Below are 20,228 nucleotides of genomic sequence, written 5' to 3'. Positions count from 1 at the left end.
TGCTTCCAGCAATAAAGTGATGTCGGGCAATGTAGCCTCATGGTGAATGGTGGTACTTGTAAAATGCAAGATTCCATGTTTGTCAACATTAACCTATTTAGTTATGAATAACAATGTCTGGTATATCCGTGTTAGGGAGAAGGCCATGAAGATGGGATTCTTGACAATACACACAAAAAAAATGAACACGAGACAGGTGGGGAGCTTTAGCCTGCTAACCAATGCTTCGCAAAAGAACTTGTCGTCTGATAAGCTGTTAAAATGGTTAGCCGGGAAGCCACGCACATCAGCTGGGCATTTCATATTTTTCCAACTGACAATGGCCCTTATATTGGTTAGGTTTTACGAGTTTAACGTTCCAGCCACCCAGACTATGAGGGACGTCGTAGTGGAGGACTCTGGATAATTACAACCACTTGAGATTCTTTAATGGCACTGACACTGCTCAGTACACAAGCCTCTAGCATTTAGCCTACAGCCGTGGCCGGGATCAAAACATAGTCTTTAGAGTCAGCAGCTCGGCACCATAACCACTGAATCACCACAGCGACATTGGCCTCTAGTATGACGAAATATCGGAACCATGTGGCACACACATATGATGGTGAAAACGTCCAGGAAAAAAATACTGCACCTATATTCCCAGTTTAACTCAATTCCACACTGTCACGCAGGCAGCATGATTAGATGCATAGACACCTGCTCAGTAAACTGCCCTTGTGCCAGCTCTTGTATTGCTTGCATACGCCATCAACTGCCTTCCAAGATTCAGTCTTGACAAATTGGATCTGGCTTATCGATTATGCAGCAATAACCTAAACACACAAGGGTCAAAGAAGAACAGCGCATATCTTGCACATTTTCAGATAAGGGATTTGAAGAAATGCAACAGTACTCAGTGGCACCATAGCACAGTTACTAGGTGTGATCTTTCTTCTCATTGAATTGCTGGTAGCAAGGCTTGAGAAATAAAAGATAACAAGATATAAGCACGATTTTTGTTTTATTTTACTTTTGCTCAATAACTTCTTAATGTTGCTTAACAAGTGGGAAGCTCCCTATGTCTTTGTTGGTGTTTTCCTCCGTTTGGTTTTAGAAGACGGTGCAGACTTTGGGGTGGGAGTCTTTTTCGATGCAACCTGCAATGGGGAAGGAAAAAGGAAATGCAGAAAGCAAGAGTTTAACTACAGCACCCACAACCACCACAAAAATGATGACGTGCTTCAGAATTCCCAATAACACAATAAGAGCTTCTAATTTTCCTCCTGAACACAGCATGTAAATGAGCTTAATCCTGCCTCACAGCAGAGATGCAATACTTGTTTAGGCAAGACTATTGCCAGCGGGGACAGGAAAGGATCCTTAGAGGTGATACCTAGAAGCACAACAAGCCACTGACACCAAATGACACCAAACGACGGTATGCTCCATTACTTTTGCATACTTTACCTCACGTTAATGTTTACCCATGATTATCATGAGAAACAACTCAGAGCCCTATGACTTAAGCATGGTACACAGAGGGAAATAATTTTAATCTCAACCCCAAGGCATGAACCTTGGAGCAACACAAAATTATGACAATCACGAGTACCTCTATGAAATTTCACCATTGCCACAACAAGCTTGATGCACGTCTCACTTGTGCAACAATTTCTTCACCGGTGAACTGTTCCGTGTTTACAAAGTTCGCATCCAACACTTGCATATGCTGAAAAGTCTTACTTTCTAAAAGCTGCCTTCCTAGCAGCCAACAACTCTGGATCTGGCTAGTCTGTATCCTCCACCAGAAAGGCTGGAGGCTCCCTATCCTTTGAGACAAAGCCAGCTTTGCAGAAACAATTCTTTACGATTTCTACTTCAAGCTGCTCCCACACAGCCGACAAATCTGTGCAGCAAATTTCAATTTGCAGTACAGATCTGTATGCAATTTCAGGTTTAAAATCAGCACAAAAAACTGAGCAAGGTGACATACCATATAAACGCGTATAAGGACCGCAACCGTATGCGTACCACACCCTGTTTTTCCAGAAGAAAATTTTTTTTATAAAGATTTGTGTAAGGGCCGCACCCAAACTTTCCATGACCCAAGCAGAAATTGCCTCCGAAATACACCCGCCATGGCCTCCACGATCAGTTCCGGCAGCAAGCAACGGCACACTTCATTGCAGAGGCCATGCATGCACACAGGAGCTTCCAGAAGCCACCCACAGATGGCGCCTGTGGCCGCAGGTCACCACCATCACCGTCAACTTTTTCTCCATAGAAACTACAAGTTTTCCTCCGCCGAAAGTTCCCGCTATTCATATCAGCATCAGTATCACCAGCTCCAGCTTTTTGTGGCTGTCAAAGGCACGTGAGTTGTGGTAGCGCGTGAGCTCACCGTAGTTGTGGCTTTTGTGTGCTGCCGCCGAGCACTGCAATATTTAGGTCGATGGACAAGGACCTTAACAGCTACACGGCTGGGAGTTTGCTCTCGAGCACGGCAAGCGTGCGGTGGGCAGGAAATTCAACGTGGACAAGAAGTGCGTCCGACGATGGTGCGACCAAAAGGATACAGTGAGGAGCACAAGCTGCAAAAAGCGTGCTTCCCGAGGCAAGCCGTGCAACTTTCCCAAACAGGAAGAAGAGCTGCTCTGCTGTGTGATGGAAGTATGGAACAACACCTATGCATTGACAACGGACATTCTCCGTGACTTCTCGTGGGATGGGCATGCCCACGGCACACTAGCTTGGACTCGGAAGACTCCGCGAGTGACGACTGAACGTAGAATACCGTATTTACGCGCATAATTTTCGCACTTTTTATTCAGAAATTAGGGCTCCAAGAAGGGGGTGCGCAAATTATGCAGGGATTTCGCGAGCGCGACTTAAAAAACTCCACAAAGGTCATAACGCGCAATATAGTGTGTGGTGCTGCGTATACGTGAGCACCCGGACCCGTACCCCACGCTGGCCGCCTTCTAAAAAAAGTTCACTCTAAATGAAAGGCCGCGCCCCCGCCCACCCCTCTTGCGGGATTGAATGAAGGTGCATGCACGAAGCTGAATAAGACACTAAAACAGCGTCACCGCTTGCAGCCCAGCCAATTGTTCGGTATAGTTCCGGATTCCGCAAGTTTGCTTTCGCAACTTCGTCCGGGAAAGCAACCGTGAATCAATAAATCAATCATCACACCACACAAATCTTTAACAGTACCGCGCAATCGTCGACCAAACTGTTTGTCGGCGCCGTATCACGGCGTAGAGCTGAGAAGCCAGCGAGAATAGCCACGTGCACACAAGTTTGCCGACACAACGATTGTCGTATATGGGTAAACTTGTGCGTATGTGGCTATTCTCGCTGGCTTCACCACTCCGCGCCATGATAAGGCGCTGACATGCAGTTTGAAACTTGCCGTATAATTGTGATATCCCATCACAAGACACGACCGAACAACCAACACAAGCCGCCGGAGCCACCAAGAAAAGCGTAGCCGGCAGTCGAGTCACATGCATCAGCCAAACAAACTGCGGTGTTGGCTCTTGTATCAGCTGCCAGTCCTCCCCGGAAGCGCTGCTGGCCGTCCGAGTGGCGATGCCGCTGGTGCCGCCGCGATTGTAATAGCGGCCCCTGACACCATCACGAATGCCCAGTGCAGAAAAGATTAAAAAAGCCTTCCGAACAAACACACGGAATAGCCAAATGCTACTGGGTAGAGCCATAGGGTAGAGCCCGCATGCATGATGGTGGTCTAGCGCAGCGCGGTGCGTAAAATATGCCAGTGGCCTCCCGTTAAACCGGCTCTGAAAGGGGCCCTCAAGAAAGGTGTGGTATTACTGGTATATAAAATTCAAATTCAGTTTACTTTCGTCAAAATCAACGGAGAGGGCTCAAACAAAAGTGAAGCAAGTTCACTTGGTAGCGTTGGAGTCCCCCTTTTTGTGGCACACAGTGACAACAGAATTAAAACAATATATGATTTATAGTTTACAGAACAAAGCAAAAAATTATATATTGTACAGAAAGAACCAAGTAAAATAAGTTACATAATGTCATTTTTCGAGTTATACAATTCTAGTGCAATATGAAAGTAAAAAAAATAGTGTAGCTAAAGCACTTTTATGCTTCACGAATACTGCTCCAAGAAGAATTTTTGTACGGCGTTTGGTAGCAGCTGAGTTATATGCAGTGAAATTTTGAATTTCAGTGCCTTTGCGCCTTTCCCTCTCCTCTCATCACTTTTTGCATGCTCAAAGGTTGCGATCCTCCGCTGGCCACAACGCCGATGCACGCCGAGCTTCCTGACCCGCCAGAGCAACAATGCTGACTGGATGTGGCCATGGTAGCTGCGTGACGCCTGAAAGAGTCTAACCAACACAGAATTATGCAGAAACGTGCAACGGAGGAGGGCACGAACAGGAAAAAGTCACTGCAAAGGACTTGCCAACTTTCACGCGCAATTGTGGGTTCTCTGCTGCATGTAGAAGTGGGCTGCATAGAGTCGAAAAAAGAATAGGAATTTTTTCAGACTACTTGATTCAAATGCGTGACACATTGATGATGCTGTCACAGGAATTACGGACTCCTGAGACTGCTTTTTCAAAGTGGAGCTGCAGAGTCTGTACTGGGAGATCCGCAAAGAAAAGTGTTTGACATAACTGCAGTTTCTTTTGAAAAGAGCTTGCGCCGGCCATAGCTGTTTTTAATTTTTTGGCCCCTTCCAGTTCGTTTGCAGTTGAAGGAGCCTTGTTATTAGAAAAAAGGTAACCAAACCAGTGTTAAGCCATCATTTTCAATTTGTCCCCAGTGTCCTTTTAATGCAGTTCACCATGAAGCAAGTCCATGGGATGTCCTCCTGGTGGTCACTTACCTTGGGAGTAGTAGTAGCAGGAGTAGTAGCAGCAGCAGTTGCAAGGGGTGTAGACACCACAGGGCCCCTGCGTCTTGACTTGGAACAGGGTGAGGCGACCAGATTGGCTGGCTTCTTGGCTGACAGGGTCCGCCGGCTGGGAGTCACCTCCACCAGGGTTTTCGTAGATGGCTTGCCGTGCTTCACCTTGCGTACTTTTCGTGCCCCCGGGGGTGTCTTGAAGCTGAGGCTGTCGTCGCTGGAGTCAAGCACTAACGGAAAACCCGAGTCCTCAGCCGTGCTGCTGGCTCTGCTTGCGCCCTTGGCAGGCAGTGGCTCCAGCAGCTCGCTGGGAACCTGCTCGGAGCAAAAGGTAGAAGCCACAACACAGTGGAAACTCATTCATTTGGACTCGTTCAATTTGGATCTCCATCAAACTCATATGCACTTTTTTAAAAAGGCGCTGTACAATTCAAACAAATTCTCAGTTCTTTTGCAGTTCTAAGTTTTTAAAACCGACTGTTAAAAGATAGGAGAGGACATTGAAATCCCACTCTCAAGCACACCAATGCTCTTGTGTCAAAAATATTGCGTGGCTGGTAGCGTGCTGGTGATGTCGGAGGCCAGAGGGACAACCAAACACCCTGAGCTACTTGACGCATCCGTTAAATCAGTAATTACTATCATAATAACTTTAATTAGTGCCTCTTTGTAAACACACGCAGGCACCTTAATGAGCCCACATTGGGTTGCTTCACGCCTGCAAACTTTGCAAAACCCATTATTATGAGAAAAGCCATTGCTTGCCAATGCATGTGCCTCCAGCAACAATGTCTTATCTAGTCACACTTGAGCCAACCGTCAGCTCCTGCTTTTGTTCTTGCATGCTAATAAAATGTCTAGGAATCATATTGCTATTAACACAATTCTGATGAAGCTGTCAACAGGAACAAAACAAATACAAACATGCTAATCAGTTATCTGAAAACAAGACAGGCCCCTCCACCCACACTTTTCCCTGTGTGTCCCCCATTGCCTTTGCTGGCCCACAAGGGGTACTTGGTAGACCAATTGAGAACCACTATCACAGATACAAAAACAAGTTTGACAACTTACACACCTGCAGTGCATAGAAGTACAGTCAAATCTCGTTACTACGAACAGCACATTAACGAATTTTTCAAGTTAACAATTTTTAAAAAATCTCCACCAAATTGCCAATATTCTCAATGTAAAAATATTTCAGAACAACGAATTTCAATATAGCGCACATTTCAGATTAACGTACCTAATTTCTTCTCTCCTGTGTGGATCAAGGAACATCAGTATTACAAATTTGGCTAAAATTAAGTGTTGCAACCATCGTATGAATCAGAAAACGCCATTTCTGTGTGTAGGTTTCGATGGCAGCAGCTATCATCATCATCATGTTAGCGCCAACTGCTAGCACCTCCACAAGACTGTGGTCTAATGTTCAGTAGCCTAGCAGGCCTAGCCGCCTTTTTTTCTTTTCTCTCTTTGTGTTGGGTGTCAGCGGCCATTCGGTCGTTGTTCGCGCAAGTGTTTTTTTCGTTGTGCGTGATCTTACTGCGACGTTGAAGTTCGAGCAAGATTCAACGATAAATGCAGCTAACGACAGCGCCAAGAAGAAGCAAAAGCAGTTTTCACTGCAGGAAAAAGTGGACATACTGCAAGAAATCGACACAGGGAAAAAGCAAATTCACCTCTGCAGACAGCATGGCATTGCCCCACCGTCGCGACCATTTTTGAAGGACCGAGACAAGATTCTCAAACTTCATCGGAAGTCGCAACTTGCTCCAACGAGGAAACTGCTGCGACTGGGGAACTTTCAAAATGTGGACGGAGCTGTTCTCATATGGTTTAAAGATAGCAGACTGCAAAATGTTCCCGTGTGTGGCTCAATGCTGCAAGAAAAAGCGGGCAAATCTGCTGATGCACTTGAAATAACTGGGTTCGACGCAAGTGCGGGTTGGCTTTTCCATTTCCGTAAAAACGGATAACTTAGAAGGTAGCCTCGGGTGAGGAAAAGGCTGCTGACAGAGAGGGCGCGGATTCCTGGCGAAATGATCCGTTTCCGAGAGGTAGCTGAATCTTGCTCTGAAAACAATATTTTCAATGCAGACGAGACCACATATTTTTATCAGCTGCTGACAGATCACACGATACACTTCAAAGGAAAGCAGTGCAAAAGAGGGAAGAAGACACATCTTCGCGTGACTGTCCTGCTCTGCTGCAATGCAACAGGCATGAAAAAATTAAGCCGATTGTCATAGGCAAGTATGCGAAGCCTCGTTGCATGAAGAACGTGACGTCGGCAGCATACGACTACCGCGCAAACAAGCGTGCATGGATTACGAGAGAATTGTTTTCCGAGTGGCTGATCAAACTCGACACCCAAAAGAGGAAGCATGACCGAAGAATTCTTCTGGCTGTTGACAACTGCTCAGCTCACATAGTGAATGTTCGCTTGAGGCACGTTCGCCTGGAGTTTATGCCGCCAAACCACATGTCTTTGCAGCAACCGCTAGACCAAGGCATCATAGAGTGTGAAGGCAGAGTTTCGTCAGTGTCATGTGCTGCGGTTGCTTATCAACCTCTGCCTAAAGCAGCCGACTGCAATAAGTATTCGTCAGGCAGCAGAAATGCTCACAGGGGCTTGGTGGAACTTGAAAGTGGCCACCATTAGCAACTGCTGGCGAAAGGCAGGGCTCCTCAAAGTGTCTGTGCAGCCTGAAGATGACCTAGAGGTCACTGAAAGCAACCCGGGAGACTGTGGGCAGAGGTTGCAGAACTGCTGCCCGCCATCTCTTCGTTCGACGACTACGTGGAGAGAGAGAGAGAAACAACTTTATTGCCATAGAATGTCGGAATTTAGCGCAGGTGGGCTTGGTGTGGCCCCCAGGTGGGGGCTACTTCCTGAGCACACGACTTCGTGGACAGCGACAGCGCAGTTTTTATTTTTGTTGTTAGTGGTGGCGGTGCATTGCCTCTTTGCACCTAGGAACTACAGAGAAGCCAGCACAACGGACGACTGCCGCTGCATTCAAGCTTTTCATGTCATGTGTCCTCATATTTGGCCCACTTGTATGTTTGCACATGTATGAATGTATGGTTGATCAGTAAACATTTATGCGACCCTAATTTGTCGAATTTCTAAAGGTAGTAGCAGGAAAATCATGTTTCCCAGGAACGTATTAACAGCGAAAAATATACCGTATTAACGCGGGTAAGGGCCGCACTCTTTTTTCAGATTCAAAGGCCATTTTCGGGGTGTGGCCCATACCCACAATGTGCGGAAAAAATTTTTTTTTAATGTAAAAACACACCAATCAGGGAATGAGTGGCATTTATTCTGCATTCAATCATCACTCACGGAGTCTTCCAACTCCAAGCTGGTGCTGTGCTCTGGTGCAAGCTCATCCCACAAGAAGTCGCATAGCATGTCCACTGTCAATGCATAGCCATTGTTCCGCACTTCCATCATACAGCAGAGCAGCTCTTCTTCCAGTTCGGTAAACATGCACGGCTTGCCTCGGAAAGCGTGCTTTCTGCAGCTTGTGTTCCTCAATGCATCCCTTTGGTTGCACCATCGTCGGACGCACTTCTCAGCCTCGCCGAATTTCCTGCCCATTGCACGCTGCCGTGTTCGAGAGCAAACTCCAAGCCTTGCAGCTGTTATGGTGCTTGCCTATTACGCTAAAATTGCCACGCTCAGTGGCAGCACATGAAAGCCACAACTACGCCACCACAACTAACTCCCGTGTCTTTTACAGCCACTAAAAGCTGGAGAGCAGGAGATACCGATGAGGACATGGATAGTGGGAGCTCGCGGCGGAGGAAAAAGTTGGCGATGATGATGATGGTGAGCCGCAGCCCCGGGCGCCATTCGTGGGCGACACCTGGAAGCTCCTGTGCATGTGCACAGCCTCCGCAATCAAGCGCGCCGTTGCTCGCAGCAGAGAGCTGATCGCGGAGGGCACGGCGCGTAAATTTCGAAGGCTATTCTCGCGTGAGTCATAGAAAGTTCGGGTGCAGCCTTTACAGGGATCTCTTTTTTTTTAAATATTTCCATTGACAAAACAGGGTGTGGCCCGTACAGAGGTGCGACCCTTACACGCGTTTATATGGTAGTTAACTCTATGGGATTTTTCTAATATCCATGAATTTGAGCATACAAACCAGGAAGTCGCATGAGCCGGGAACGTATCAACAAGGTTTTACTGTACTGCAGGTTAATGAGCACACCATACATTTAAGCAATGTTTCAATGTGCATGGCAAGTCTCCACGTAGCAGACAGGCAATTGCAGGTAAAACACCAGCACTGTTTCTCCATATAAGCGTCAAGCAGGCTATGATTAAAGAACCGTAGTGGATACAGGACCTGCACTTCAATTTCGCAAGAAATATTAAAAGGATGAAGTAACAGCATAGGCGTGGAAGCAAGCTCCGCTGGTGCAACCACACCATACGACACCAGCACAGTCTACTGCTCGCTGCTCCACAATCTGCGGTGGCACCTAGAGCGGCCGCTTTTATCCCCAAACCAAACTTTGGTGGGAGTTTCATAACCATTAGGAGTACTAAAGGAATCTGATAGCGCTAACCTGCACAAAAAAAAAACAAGAGCCAGAGGGAAAAAACACGACTACCCCAGCTACTAACAACTGTTTATTCTTATCATTTTGTGTATACCAGCCCCTGTTAAGGGGGGAAGCTGGTCTTAGAAAAAAAAATTTTATTAATGAAGTCACAATTATGAAATCTTCAGGGAACATGTATTTTTGCATGCTGATTCCAAATATGAAATTTAATTTAATGTACAACAAGTCCTCGTGGACTTGATGTAATATGTTATGTAACTTTTTGTGGAGAGCTTTAACGAAATTTTGCTGCAGGGAACTTGCTAGAATGTATGCCGTCCGCTCGTCTTGACAAGCTATACAATAAGGGTAAAATTATTATCCTGCCTATCACAGAAGTTGAGTTACAGGGTTTTGAATTTCGTACTTCACAAATGGGAAGAAAAATTTGTCTTCCTGTTTCTGAAGTGACAACTTCAAAATTGTATAACCCAGCTTCTATGACAGGCAGGATGAGAATTTCAGCTTTATTGCATATCTTAATGTCAAGAGACACCAATGGCATGCATTTTAGAAAGTTCCCTGCAGCAGGATTTCTTGAAAGCTCTCTACAAAAAGTTACATAACATATTGTATAAGTGCTCAAGAAATTGCTGCATATGAAATTAAATTCCATATTTGGAATCAGCACGTAAAAATACCTGTTCCCTGAAAATTTCGTAATTGTGACTTCATTAATAAAAATTTTTTTCTAAGACCCTCTTCTCCCCTTAAATAACAAAAATAAACAGCTGTCAGTAGCACTGCATCCTGTGGTGGTCATGGTTCCTCTGTCTCATGTCGCTTAGTGTACTGTAGTGCCATTTTAGTTCGAAGGTGCAATATCGATTTGTAGCACCCACTTTTGACAAGAGAGATGCCACTATTTTTAAGCCTTCGAACATTGACGTGCTATGAAATTTGAGAGGACAATAATTTTTACCTGCATGTGCTAATTTCTTTAGGTCTTTCTGCATTACTCTTGGCAATGAATGAGGAACGTTTTGGTTCACAGGTAAGTAGAAAGAGGTGCGACATGAGTCCTCAAGGGCATCCCTACACAAGCATACGGTTCAGAAGGCAGCATCCCAAGGAAATATATCACACCACTGCTACCGATAGAGGGTTCTGCAGCACTGCAGGCAAAAGATGTGAAGTGACCCCTGCTTTCACCTCAGGTGCAAAGTTGCAGCGTACGCCCATCTTGCGCAGCCGGGCCCTCGTGCGCTCCAGGGTTGCCAGGCGGCGCTGGGCACTCCGTTTCTCTGTTTCAGCTGTGCGGCGCCGATTGTGGACCGTGCGCACTACCTCCTTGCGTAGGGGGAATGGGTAGCGGAAATGCCGGAACAGGCCCTCATGCACCTGCTCCTTGGGCACCACACTACCTGCACAGCGGTTCAAAGAAGTACAGACAATAAATTTCAAAAGCAAACTAACTATGATTTGTATCATGGGCATAACGAGATGCTTTACAGTAAGTTTCAGTCGCAGGTGTGGAGTGGAACATATTTTGATATGATTTTGAATGTTGTCCAAGCAGCCACTCTGCATTTCTACCCGAATCGATAACAACAAGGTGCACTTGACGTCACAAAACCAAGTGGTTGTTCACAGGAACAACCAGTGCTTGCCAGTGATGCCCACATCATCAAAATGTGGCAGCCTAGGTAGGCAGGTCCACCGTAAAGTCAAGCTGTACTCCAGAGCTGGCAGTGACAGAGACCGAAACTGTCGGTACAAAAGCGTTTGTAATTAATTATTCACACTGCCCACCGTTGTCTTTGGCTCATTTTCATAATTACTAGCCCCGTCGGCTTCTTTCGATGAAAAAAATACAGACACCAAAAAACTGTGTCTGAACCACTTCTAAGGCCGACCACTTCACTCCCATAGCTTAGCTTGCATTACAGGAACACTGAACTCTGCATGTGTTGATAAATTACCGTGTTTCAGTGACAAAAAGGCTACTTTTGACTGAAAACGGAGCTTTTATACACTACAATAGGGCAAAAAATGAAACAAGTATCGCTGCAAACGGCCTTTTTCACAACAAACTTGCGATTACGTCAAGATAATTTTTTTTTTTTTATGCAGATCCCTGAGATGGCTATGCCACCAATCACTTTCGAATGCTTATCATGAAGTCCTTTCAAGTCTTGACGTCACAAGCTTGAACTTATTGGCAGAAGAAAATTTTCTGTTGTAAATCCATTTGCTCAAAAAGAAAAAAAATGAGCCTTTCACTTCCGAACAAACATCAACATAGGTACGAAAAGGCAAACAACCCAATTAAGCTAGGTTATTGTTAACGCAGCACAGCTTTAGGGGGATTGGAGTCAATTTTAGATTAAAAGTGTAGTTTTAGACGTCAGTTAAGCTTAGTTTACTGCATGTTAAGTCATTTGCACACTGCAGGAGTGCATCGTAAAAAAGCAGAAACCGTGACTCAGTGGCAAAGGAAACAAAAGAGGCACATACAATAGCAAAGCTTCAGGACCAATGTATAAAGGCACCCCCGGTAGCATTGTCGCAAAAGAAAAAAACATCCTGACTGTGAACGTTGACATGTGCCAGTTCTATGCTAGCATTATTGCTTCTTATGCATTGCATGTGTGCATAGTTTTTTCAATTCTGGTTGCCAGTGGGGTATTCTTGCTGGCTGGTCAGCCAATTTCAGTGTGCAAGCCGATTTCAGTTGCAAGTCAGTGTTGTGCTGTGTGATCCCTACAGTGTCTCATCAGATCGTCGCTACTGTGGCTAGTCAGATGCACTGTAGCATAGAAAAATTATCTTATGAATGTACAAGTGCAAGCAGTACTAAAAAAAAACATGCAACCATGCACTTGCAGAAGCAGGCTGACTACACTCTTCTGTTTTTTGTAAATTTGGCATTGGAAATCCCCAGTGCATCAAAATGAGGGGAACAGAGAATAAAATGGCACACTGCATGTGATGTCCTTGTCTGGCTTGTTGAGCCAGCCGGAGTGAACATGGCGATGAAAGCGGTGCACGCTGTGTACAATGGCAAGCTAATCACCGCCATCAAGAAGTGACCTACATTACGAGTTAGTGCCTGTGTCAGCTTCAAAGAAAGGTTATCGCATCTTTCAGTCTACATTCTGACAAAAAAAAGACAAACCCAAATAACAAATTGCACTCTTTGATGCCACACAATAAAATACAGTTTGATAGCTAATGTAAAGCAGCTTTTATTTCCATTTTACCAAGAAAAAGTATGGCACCACATCTAGTGACAATAAGGTCACTGCAATGCAATCAGTTTTTTTTTTCCCCCGTTGCACGCAGTGCAAGCCAACAAAGGTACACCAGTGTGCAATATTCGTCCTGCAAGTTCAGTCCATTTGGACTGCCCATTATACTACGTGCTTCGCCTTATAAAAAATTTCCTTGGCTCAGCAGTGAAAAGTAAATATAGCACAATTAACTAAAGAGAAATATGTGAGTAAAAGATCAGGGTGATGTTTTGAAGAATTATGGAGACGACTTTTTGCACCATGTTGCAATGAAAGCAACAATACATGGAAAAGAAAGCATATGCACAAGCTTTTGTCAGTGAAAACAAAGGTTGACAAAAACAGCACTAAGTGATGCTTTCAATCACTCACATTTCAGGATTTTGTTGAAGAACAGGTACCCATCCATGGTGTCAGCAACAATTTTAGCTACGTCTTCTGACAGGAATTCAATAAATGCATAGCCGCGGCTACCACCAGTCTGTAAAATAAAACGTATTGAACAAACATGAGAAACAAATGCACTGTCCACTGATCATAAGTGGAACAAAAGATGGGGCTCCCCGATGGTCAGTTTGCATTAGGAAGTATTTTTTTTTTTAAGATTGGCTGCAACTAGATTTTCTATAAGCTTCTATATGCTTTGTGGGTTCCTGGTCAACAATCACATTCAGGGCTGATTTCACTGACCTGAACCTCAGTTGTTTAATTTTCCCTCCCTCAAATCATCAGCAACCGCTAGCGTTAGCATTATTGACGCCTGGGACTCACAAATTCAACTTGCAGCGTCCAATGGTTACAGTGAACAGACTAACATGGTAAACAGTCACCACAAAGAATCAATACTGCTTTTGAGCCACACAGCAAAATGATTTGGTTTTTATGGGGTGTAATGTATTAAAGCGGCTCAGGCTATGAGGGACGTTGTAGAGGAGGGCTCCAGATAATTTCGACTGCCTGGGGTTCTTTAATGTGCCCTGACATCGCGCAGTGCATGGGCCTCTAACATTTCACTTCCTTGGAAATGCAACTGCCGCATCCAGGATAGAACCCGCGTCTTTCGTGCAGGCAGCCGAGCACCATAACCACTGAGCCGCAGCGGCGGCTCTCACATAGCAAAAACCACACATAAAGTGAGAGAGAGGGGAAAGCCTCAGGATGCTTGCCTGAGGCAAGCACCCTGAGGCTTTCTCTGAAGCAGCATGCCAGGCCAACAACCAGGCAGACCTCTCCTGTTTCATTAAAGTTCTCCTCCTCCTCCTCCTAAGGCTTTCCCCTCTCTGGCTTACTTTACGTCAAGAAACTGCCTCTCCCTCTACCGTAGCAAGAAGAGGTAAGATATGTTTACATCTGTCTGAAATATATTTTTCTAGTGGGAAACGATGAATTCGATATGAACCACCAGGGTTTTTTTGCACAAATCACTTTGCAGAAAAAACGCCTCATGAACGACCATCAAAGCAAGGCCACCAAGAAAGCAAATGAGGTCATAGATGACTCGCAAAGAGGCAACATAGCATTTAACCTTGCCTACGTCTTGCCTGTCGTCCATATCCATCCCTGTTGTGAATCTTGCGTGATGAGAGCTGTTTTCAGCACTGTGAAAGGTAAAACTCCCTAATTCAATCAGGGCTAATAGACAATAGGTGAGCAGTGCTGCAACTATTTTTCAAACAAATATTGCACTGACTGAAAGGCCAGTTCAGGATAGCGTTCTGAAAGTATAGCGAGCGCTTCATTCACTGGTTAGATTAGCAGAAAAAGTCCGCACAACATAGCATTGCAGAAGCTTGATGTGAAGTGGTGCATCGCCATTCTTAAACATGGTGTCTGCCGAGCCGACAGAGTCCGTAGAATTAATATACTGACTCTAAAGGGAAAGCATAGCATTCAACCTATGCAAAACTACTCTTGTGAGTTTGTGGAGATACTATGGAGAAGGCTTTTTTAAAAACCTTGGCATTAGAGAGACCTCAGAACATCTGAGCGCTAGAAATTTCCCAGTGTAAAGTTCAGTTCTCGGCATGGCATTAGGTTCGAACGCTGGTGATAGCTCTCGTAACAGAGTAAGCGAATTTGCATGTGCCTCGAATCAGTTTGATACACTGTCGCTTTGCTAAAAATGCACAAATAAAAACGTTGCTCAGTGCATGTGTTGTCATGTCTCTCTCTCTTGAGAATGCTGGTCAAGGCCGTCCCGGAAAGTGCCTGTTGCACTACTGAAGTTACCTATCTCAAAACTGTATTTAGGTTAGCGCTATAGTTAAGCATGGGAAGGAGTAATCTGCTGCAATGCACACGTTTGCACTCATAAGCGGCTGAGAGCGTAACCCATAAAACGCTACACTGATAAAATACAAAATCGCAACAGCAAGAGTGTACGCTCAAACGCTGCAGTGATAATGCACTTAATAGAGTTTGAAATCGAATTCCTATATATTCTGGGAATATAAATGCTTCAAAATTGTTTTTAACATGTGTAACGGTTACAAACACTCATTTTCTGTATGATATTTTCAGTAGGTGAGCGTTCTGAAAAAAGTAAAGTGTTCTGGCCACAGTGAGAATTGCAAGATGTCAGTGCACTGGTGTGGACCACTTCTCGGGCTCAGCTTTACCACCCTGGCCGAGTCTCCTGAGCGCAAAGACTCGGCCCCGCACGCTGTACTGATAGGCTCAGATCGCCGCAGCCTTCATAGCGCTGCGAATGACTTGTGAGATGGAGAACAACTAGACATAGACACTAAACCTAACATAAAATAGTAACTATCTGGAATGTAAAATGCTGCCAAGTAATTCCGCTTTAATGCTGAAACGAAATGACAACAGGTACAGTACTGTATTTAAAAAAGAACTCTCAGAAAGAAAAGTCTAGTGGGGCTGCTGGCAATTTACATACACATTCCCATTTACAGACCAAACGAATCGCACAGGTACAAAACCCACGCAAATCATGCCACAGTTTAACACTGTGCTGTACCAGAAATGTCAGAGCAAAAATTTCTCGTTTTTATTTTATGCATTTCATTTTCCAAAGTCGACATGAGATGGTTCTGAGTTGGCAAGCTGTTTTCCACAGCCTGTCTCCTCACTTACCTTTGCACTGCGTGACAGCCTCAGGTTTGTGACAGTGCCAAACTGGGAGAAGTACTTCTTCATTTCTTCTTCATAAAACCCATGAGGGATGTGCTTGAGGTAAATGACTCCGCGCCTCTGAACCTTCTGTTGTGGCTGCAGCAGGAAGACGTTGACAGCGTGAAACGAAAAGCAATGCATAACGTATCATGCTCACGCTTATATCGCGACACTCGCGGCATAATTCTACTGCCGAAACAAAGCGGGTAGGACAATTCCGGAAGCAGATTTCGCCAGAAGAAATTATTCATTTAGAATCACGTGTTTACAGTGAACACCGAGCGAAACCCCGCAACCGCAGGCTGAGGCAACCTGACAAGTGTGTAAGGGCTGTCAAGGGTGCAATGAGCAAAGAGACAATGCACTTTGCAAAATGTGTAACGAATGCTCACTTTCGCATCCTGTTTTTTCTTTGAAATCCCCTTCTTTTTGGCCATCGTCTCTGATCGTTAACGGCACACGCTGCCAAACAACGCTTTGGATTGGATTGGATTGAATGTGGAAATGTGGGGCTGTTTATTGTTGCCAGACCCAACGTTACTAGATTGGCCAGACCAGCAGCCGAGACACGCCACATAGTGACTAGCAGAAAAAAAAAAGGCCCACAATTTTTTTTATAAATGGGCCGACTACTTTTTATAGCAATTTTATATGTGTTCTTAAAGCTCTATTGCCAAGTTGTGGAAATTTTAGGGCAATTTTTTCATTGTAAAGCGACTTTTTTCTTGCTAGAAGTTTTGATCCTTCATGTAGCAGATGACGTGTCTTCCAAGTGTTTTTTTTTCTGCCTTCCATCCAGAAAGAAAGTAAAAAGAAGCGAAAGAAGCCATTATAAACCAGAATCACTAAATTCCGGCTGCAGCGGCCGCGTTTCGATAGAAGCATAGAAGTTCAACGCAAAAGCATGTGCAAAAGGTACCCGTCTGCTGAGCGATGCACCAGTATACAGTATTGTGCGTTTCTATCGTGAAGACTTTCAAAATTTTCTCCGCCTCAACCGCTGGCTCACTTGCGGTGAAACTGCACAAAGAGCTTGCGTGTTATGGTAACTTTTGTATCGTAGCAAGTTTGACAACGGTACTTACTTAGTTGAGCCGTGCATGATGCGAAAACGTAATCGTCAACGTAGAGATCGGCGAACCAAAACCCGCAGACGACGTTTTTTTCACTGAAGAGCGGCAGTGGCGCCATCTATTTTCGCAGTGGAAAATGTCACAAGGCCGCCGAGGCGCACATTGCAAGATGTGCGGGCCGTTTTACTATGCCGTTCCGGTCGTTTCGTCTGCTTCAGCTAAAGCGCTTACATTTTCGGCTAATTGAGCAGGAAAAAATATTAGAGCCACTGATTTCACCTTTCAAAGAATATTGTTTGCAATGCTCGCCTCGGTGGCCTTGTCGTGACGTTTTCCACTGCAAAAACAGAAGGCGCCACTGCCGCTCTTTTTTTTTTTTATTCGAGAAGTGCGTCATGAGCACGGTGGAAGTTGTTCTTCCACAGTGGACATGAGGCATAAGTTGAAAAAGGAAAGGGGGGGGGGGGAGGAATGCACGGGATTGAAAGTTAAAAGAAGGAGTGAAGAACCGTTGCGCTGAGGTAGTCGCACAGGTTGCTAATGAAACGGTTGTCCATAGTCCACTTCACGTAGTCACTTTCGCGGTTCCACCGCAGGCCCACCTCCCTGAGGAGCCGTTTTCTGATAGCAGCCGTCGCTGGGCACGTCTTCAGCGAAGAAACATCGTCTGCGGGCTTTGATTCGCCGATCTTTACGCAGACGATTACGTTTTCGCATCATGCAGGGCTCAACTAAGTAAGTACCGTTGTCAAACTTGCGACGATACAAAAGTTACTATAATACGCAAGCTCTGCGTGCAGTTTCACCGCAAATGAGCCAGCGGTTGAGGCAGGGAAATTTTTGAAAATCTTCACGATAAAAACGCACAGTTACTCCGGAGCCCTTTACTACTAAATTTGTTTTAGTGGAAAGGAAGGACGCGGAAACTGTCACGGTGGACTCCGCAGCGGCGTCAGGAGTGTGTGTACATCATGAGGAACCCGGGGAAGGAACGAAGGAGGGAGAGAAAGAAGACAGAAAGAGGTCTCTACGACACCGCTTTCCGTGTTCCTTCTTTCACTCCCTTCCTCACGGAGCGCCGGGAGAAGTTGCGTGGGCTGGTTTTTTTCTTTTTTTTCCTCCACGTTGCATGGTTCGGGTGTGTACCAAGAATGTGAAACCAATTTCGAATATCCGACCTCACATACCGTATGACAATTCAATGTAGACTGTAAATTTATTTTTCCTCCTGTATGTACTGCCTGTTGGATCTTTAAAAGAAAAAAAAAACATTTTCCGACTACATATGATTGACTGTCCGTCCTCAGATTTCTCAGAGCGGTGGCACATGGCGGTCTTGGCGGTGGGTATATACGCTTCACGGCAGAAGTTTCACCCAACGAGGAACAATATCATGACCAGCTGCTTTGGATATACAAAATAAAATAATTGGTTTTTTGTGGAAAGGAAATGGCGCAGTATCTGTCTCATATATTCGTTGGACACCTGAACCGCGCCGTAAGGGAAGGGATAAAGGAGGGTGTGAAAGAAGAAAGGAAGATAGAGGTGCCGTAGTGGAGGGCTCCGGAATAATGTCGACCACCTGGGGATCTTTAACGTGCACTGACATCGCACATCACACTGGCTCATTAGCGTTTTGCCTCCATAAAAACGCAGCCGCCGCAGTCGGGTTCGAACCCGGGAACTCCGGATCAGTTGCCGAGCGCCCTAACCACTGAGCCCCACCGCGGCGGGTTTTTGGATATACTGAAAATTCACTTTGTCGATCCGGCATCGCCATCAGACGACGTGCACTCATTCTGGCCGAAACATGTATATACGTACAGCGGCGAGTAAAAAAAAAAAAGATTAGTACAACTGACTGGAGCGATGGAATATTGACAATTAACGCGCGGCATTGCGGTTCACGAATACGAAAATAACGCGAATGCGACGCAGTTCTCATTCTTCAGGGGAGCTCAGCAGACACTCAGCCATCCTGACCGAGCCACAAGGGTCGCTTTCCTGCCGAGCTTCCGCGTGCTATAAGAAAACGGCCCGACACTGCCGCTATTTGTGCGCTCACGAACCGCAGCGCCGAGCGACGAAACTCTGCCGATCGGGTCGTCAGTCACGTGCGCTAACCTTTTTATACTCGTCACGGTACACGCCTACCAAAACGCATTTTGCTAAACTCGCTGGACGATTACAATTCTCGGTAACACGAATTTTCAGAGCAGCTGTTGATGTACTTGGATTGTGCAATACATGGAGGTGAAATGCACAGTTATACAGACCGCTGTTTTTATTTTCCACACATGGTCACTCTTTGACTAGCACTCCTCTCCAGTCCGCAGCTCCAAGCACGCGGAGCCGCCGCCGCTGGGCCTCTCCTCGGGTGGCGCGTTTCGCAGCAGCCGCAACAGACGGAGCGTGACACATCCCTCTTGGAGTGCTTCGCTTCACTCGGGTCCGGCAGATTATCAGCGGCCCTTGGCGGAGCATGCGCTCTTCTTCACTAGGCCTTAGTGCTGGCTTTAAATAAAGTTTTTCCTCCCCCCACCTTCTCTCGCCATGGATAACCACCCTCCCTCCTCGGTAACCTGGCTGCCATGTGCTGCGTTCGCTCTGACGGTTGCGATAACGGCCTACGCCGACACCACCAACGATCAACCCAAGAAATGGGCGCTGAACAGATGTGCGTAAAAGTTGCAGTAATTGGCGGTCTGTCGATGTCCAAAGACAATGCGTAGTCAGTTAACACCCAGAACCTCGTTCTTGATGTTCGCACTTACAGGTATATGGATCATGCCCGGAGACACCACATCGCGTCATGGGTACAAGCTCCTATAGATTTTGCGCGCACCACCAGCGTAGACTGCCAAATGTCTCTGCTCTCCTAATCCCTCTCCCAATTACTAGACCACGGAGACATCCCCATTCCAATAAAAGGATTCACTGGAGTCAATGCAAGATTTTTTTTTTGAAAGAAAATGGCGCAATAATTGTTTCGCATCTCGGTGGACACCCGAACCGCGCCATAAAGGAAGGGAGGAAGGTGGGAGTAAAACAATAAACAGAGAAAGAGGTGCCGTATTGGAGGGCTCTGGAATAATTTCGACCACCTGGGGATCTTTAATTATGGTGCACCGACATCGCACCTTAGATTCCAAGGTGGTCGAAATTATTGCTGAGCCTTCCACTACCTGCTGCATTAAAATGTCACCTCATTTGCCCCGGAGCGTACCATTCGAGAGCCCTATAGCAAGCGTACTCGCCTCTGTACACACAGAACATTATGCCAGTCCGACTTT

At 45.7% G+C, this 20,228-nt stretch overlaps 1 protein-coding gene across 1 annotated transcript; it reads right to left on the bottom strand.

Annotated features, from left to right (window-relative positions):
- Window positions 1-984: 984 nt before the first annotated feature.
- On the bottom strand, window positions 985-16,355 carry LOC144136454 (uncharacterized). The gene is made up of 6 exons (XM_077668789.1): window positions 16,255-16,355; window positions 15,824-15,958; window positions 13,100-13,208; window positions 10,647-10,858; window positions 4,853-5,188; window positions 985-1,139 (listed from the first exon to the last, which is right to left on the bottom strand). The coding sequence occupies exons 1-6, from the start codon at window positions 16,297-16,299 to the stop codon at window positions 1,059-1,061; spliced, it is 918 nt and encodes a 305-aa protein (XP_077524915.1). The 5' UTR covers window positions 16,300-16,355; the 3' UTR covers window positions 985-1,058.
- Window positions 16,356-20,228: the final 3,873 nt, after the last annotated feature.

The sequence above is a fragment of the Amblyomma americanum genome, chromosome 6 (genome assembly GCF_052857255.1).
Source record: "Amblyomma americanum isolate KBUSLIRL-KWMA chromosome 6, ASM5285725v1, whole genome shotgun sequence".
NCBI lineage: Eukaryota > Metazoa > Arthropoda > Arachnida > Ixodida > Ixodidae > Amblyomma > Amblyomma americanum.
The sequence above is the reverse complement of the archived record's forward strand: the minus strand, read 5'-3'. Positions and strand labels throughout refer to the sequence as shown.

Excerpts from the sequence above, each read along its gene's own strand:
- LOC144136454 (XM_077668789.1), bottom strand. The coding sequence starts at position 16,299 with ATGGCCAAAAAGAAGGGGATTTCAAAGAAAAAACAGGATGCGAAA. Across the intron at positions 15,959-16,254 it reads AGAAAAAACAGGATGCGAAA|CCACAACAGAAGGTTCAGAG; the intron begins GTGAGCATTCGT and ends TTCCTGCTGCAG. Across the intron at positions 5,189-10,646 it reads GCTGCAACTTTGCACCTGAG|GTTCCCAGCGAGCTGCTGGA; the intron begins GTGAAAGCAGGG and ends TGCTCCGAGCAG.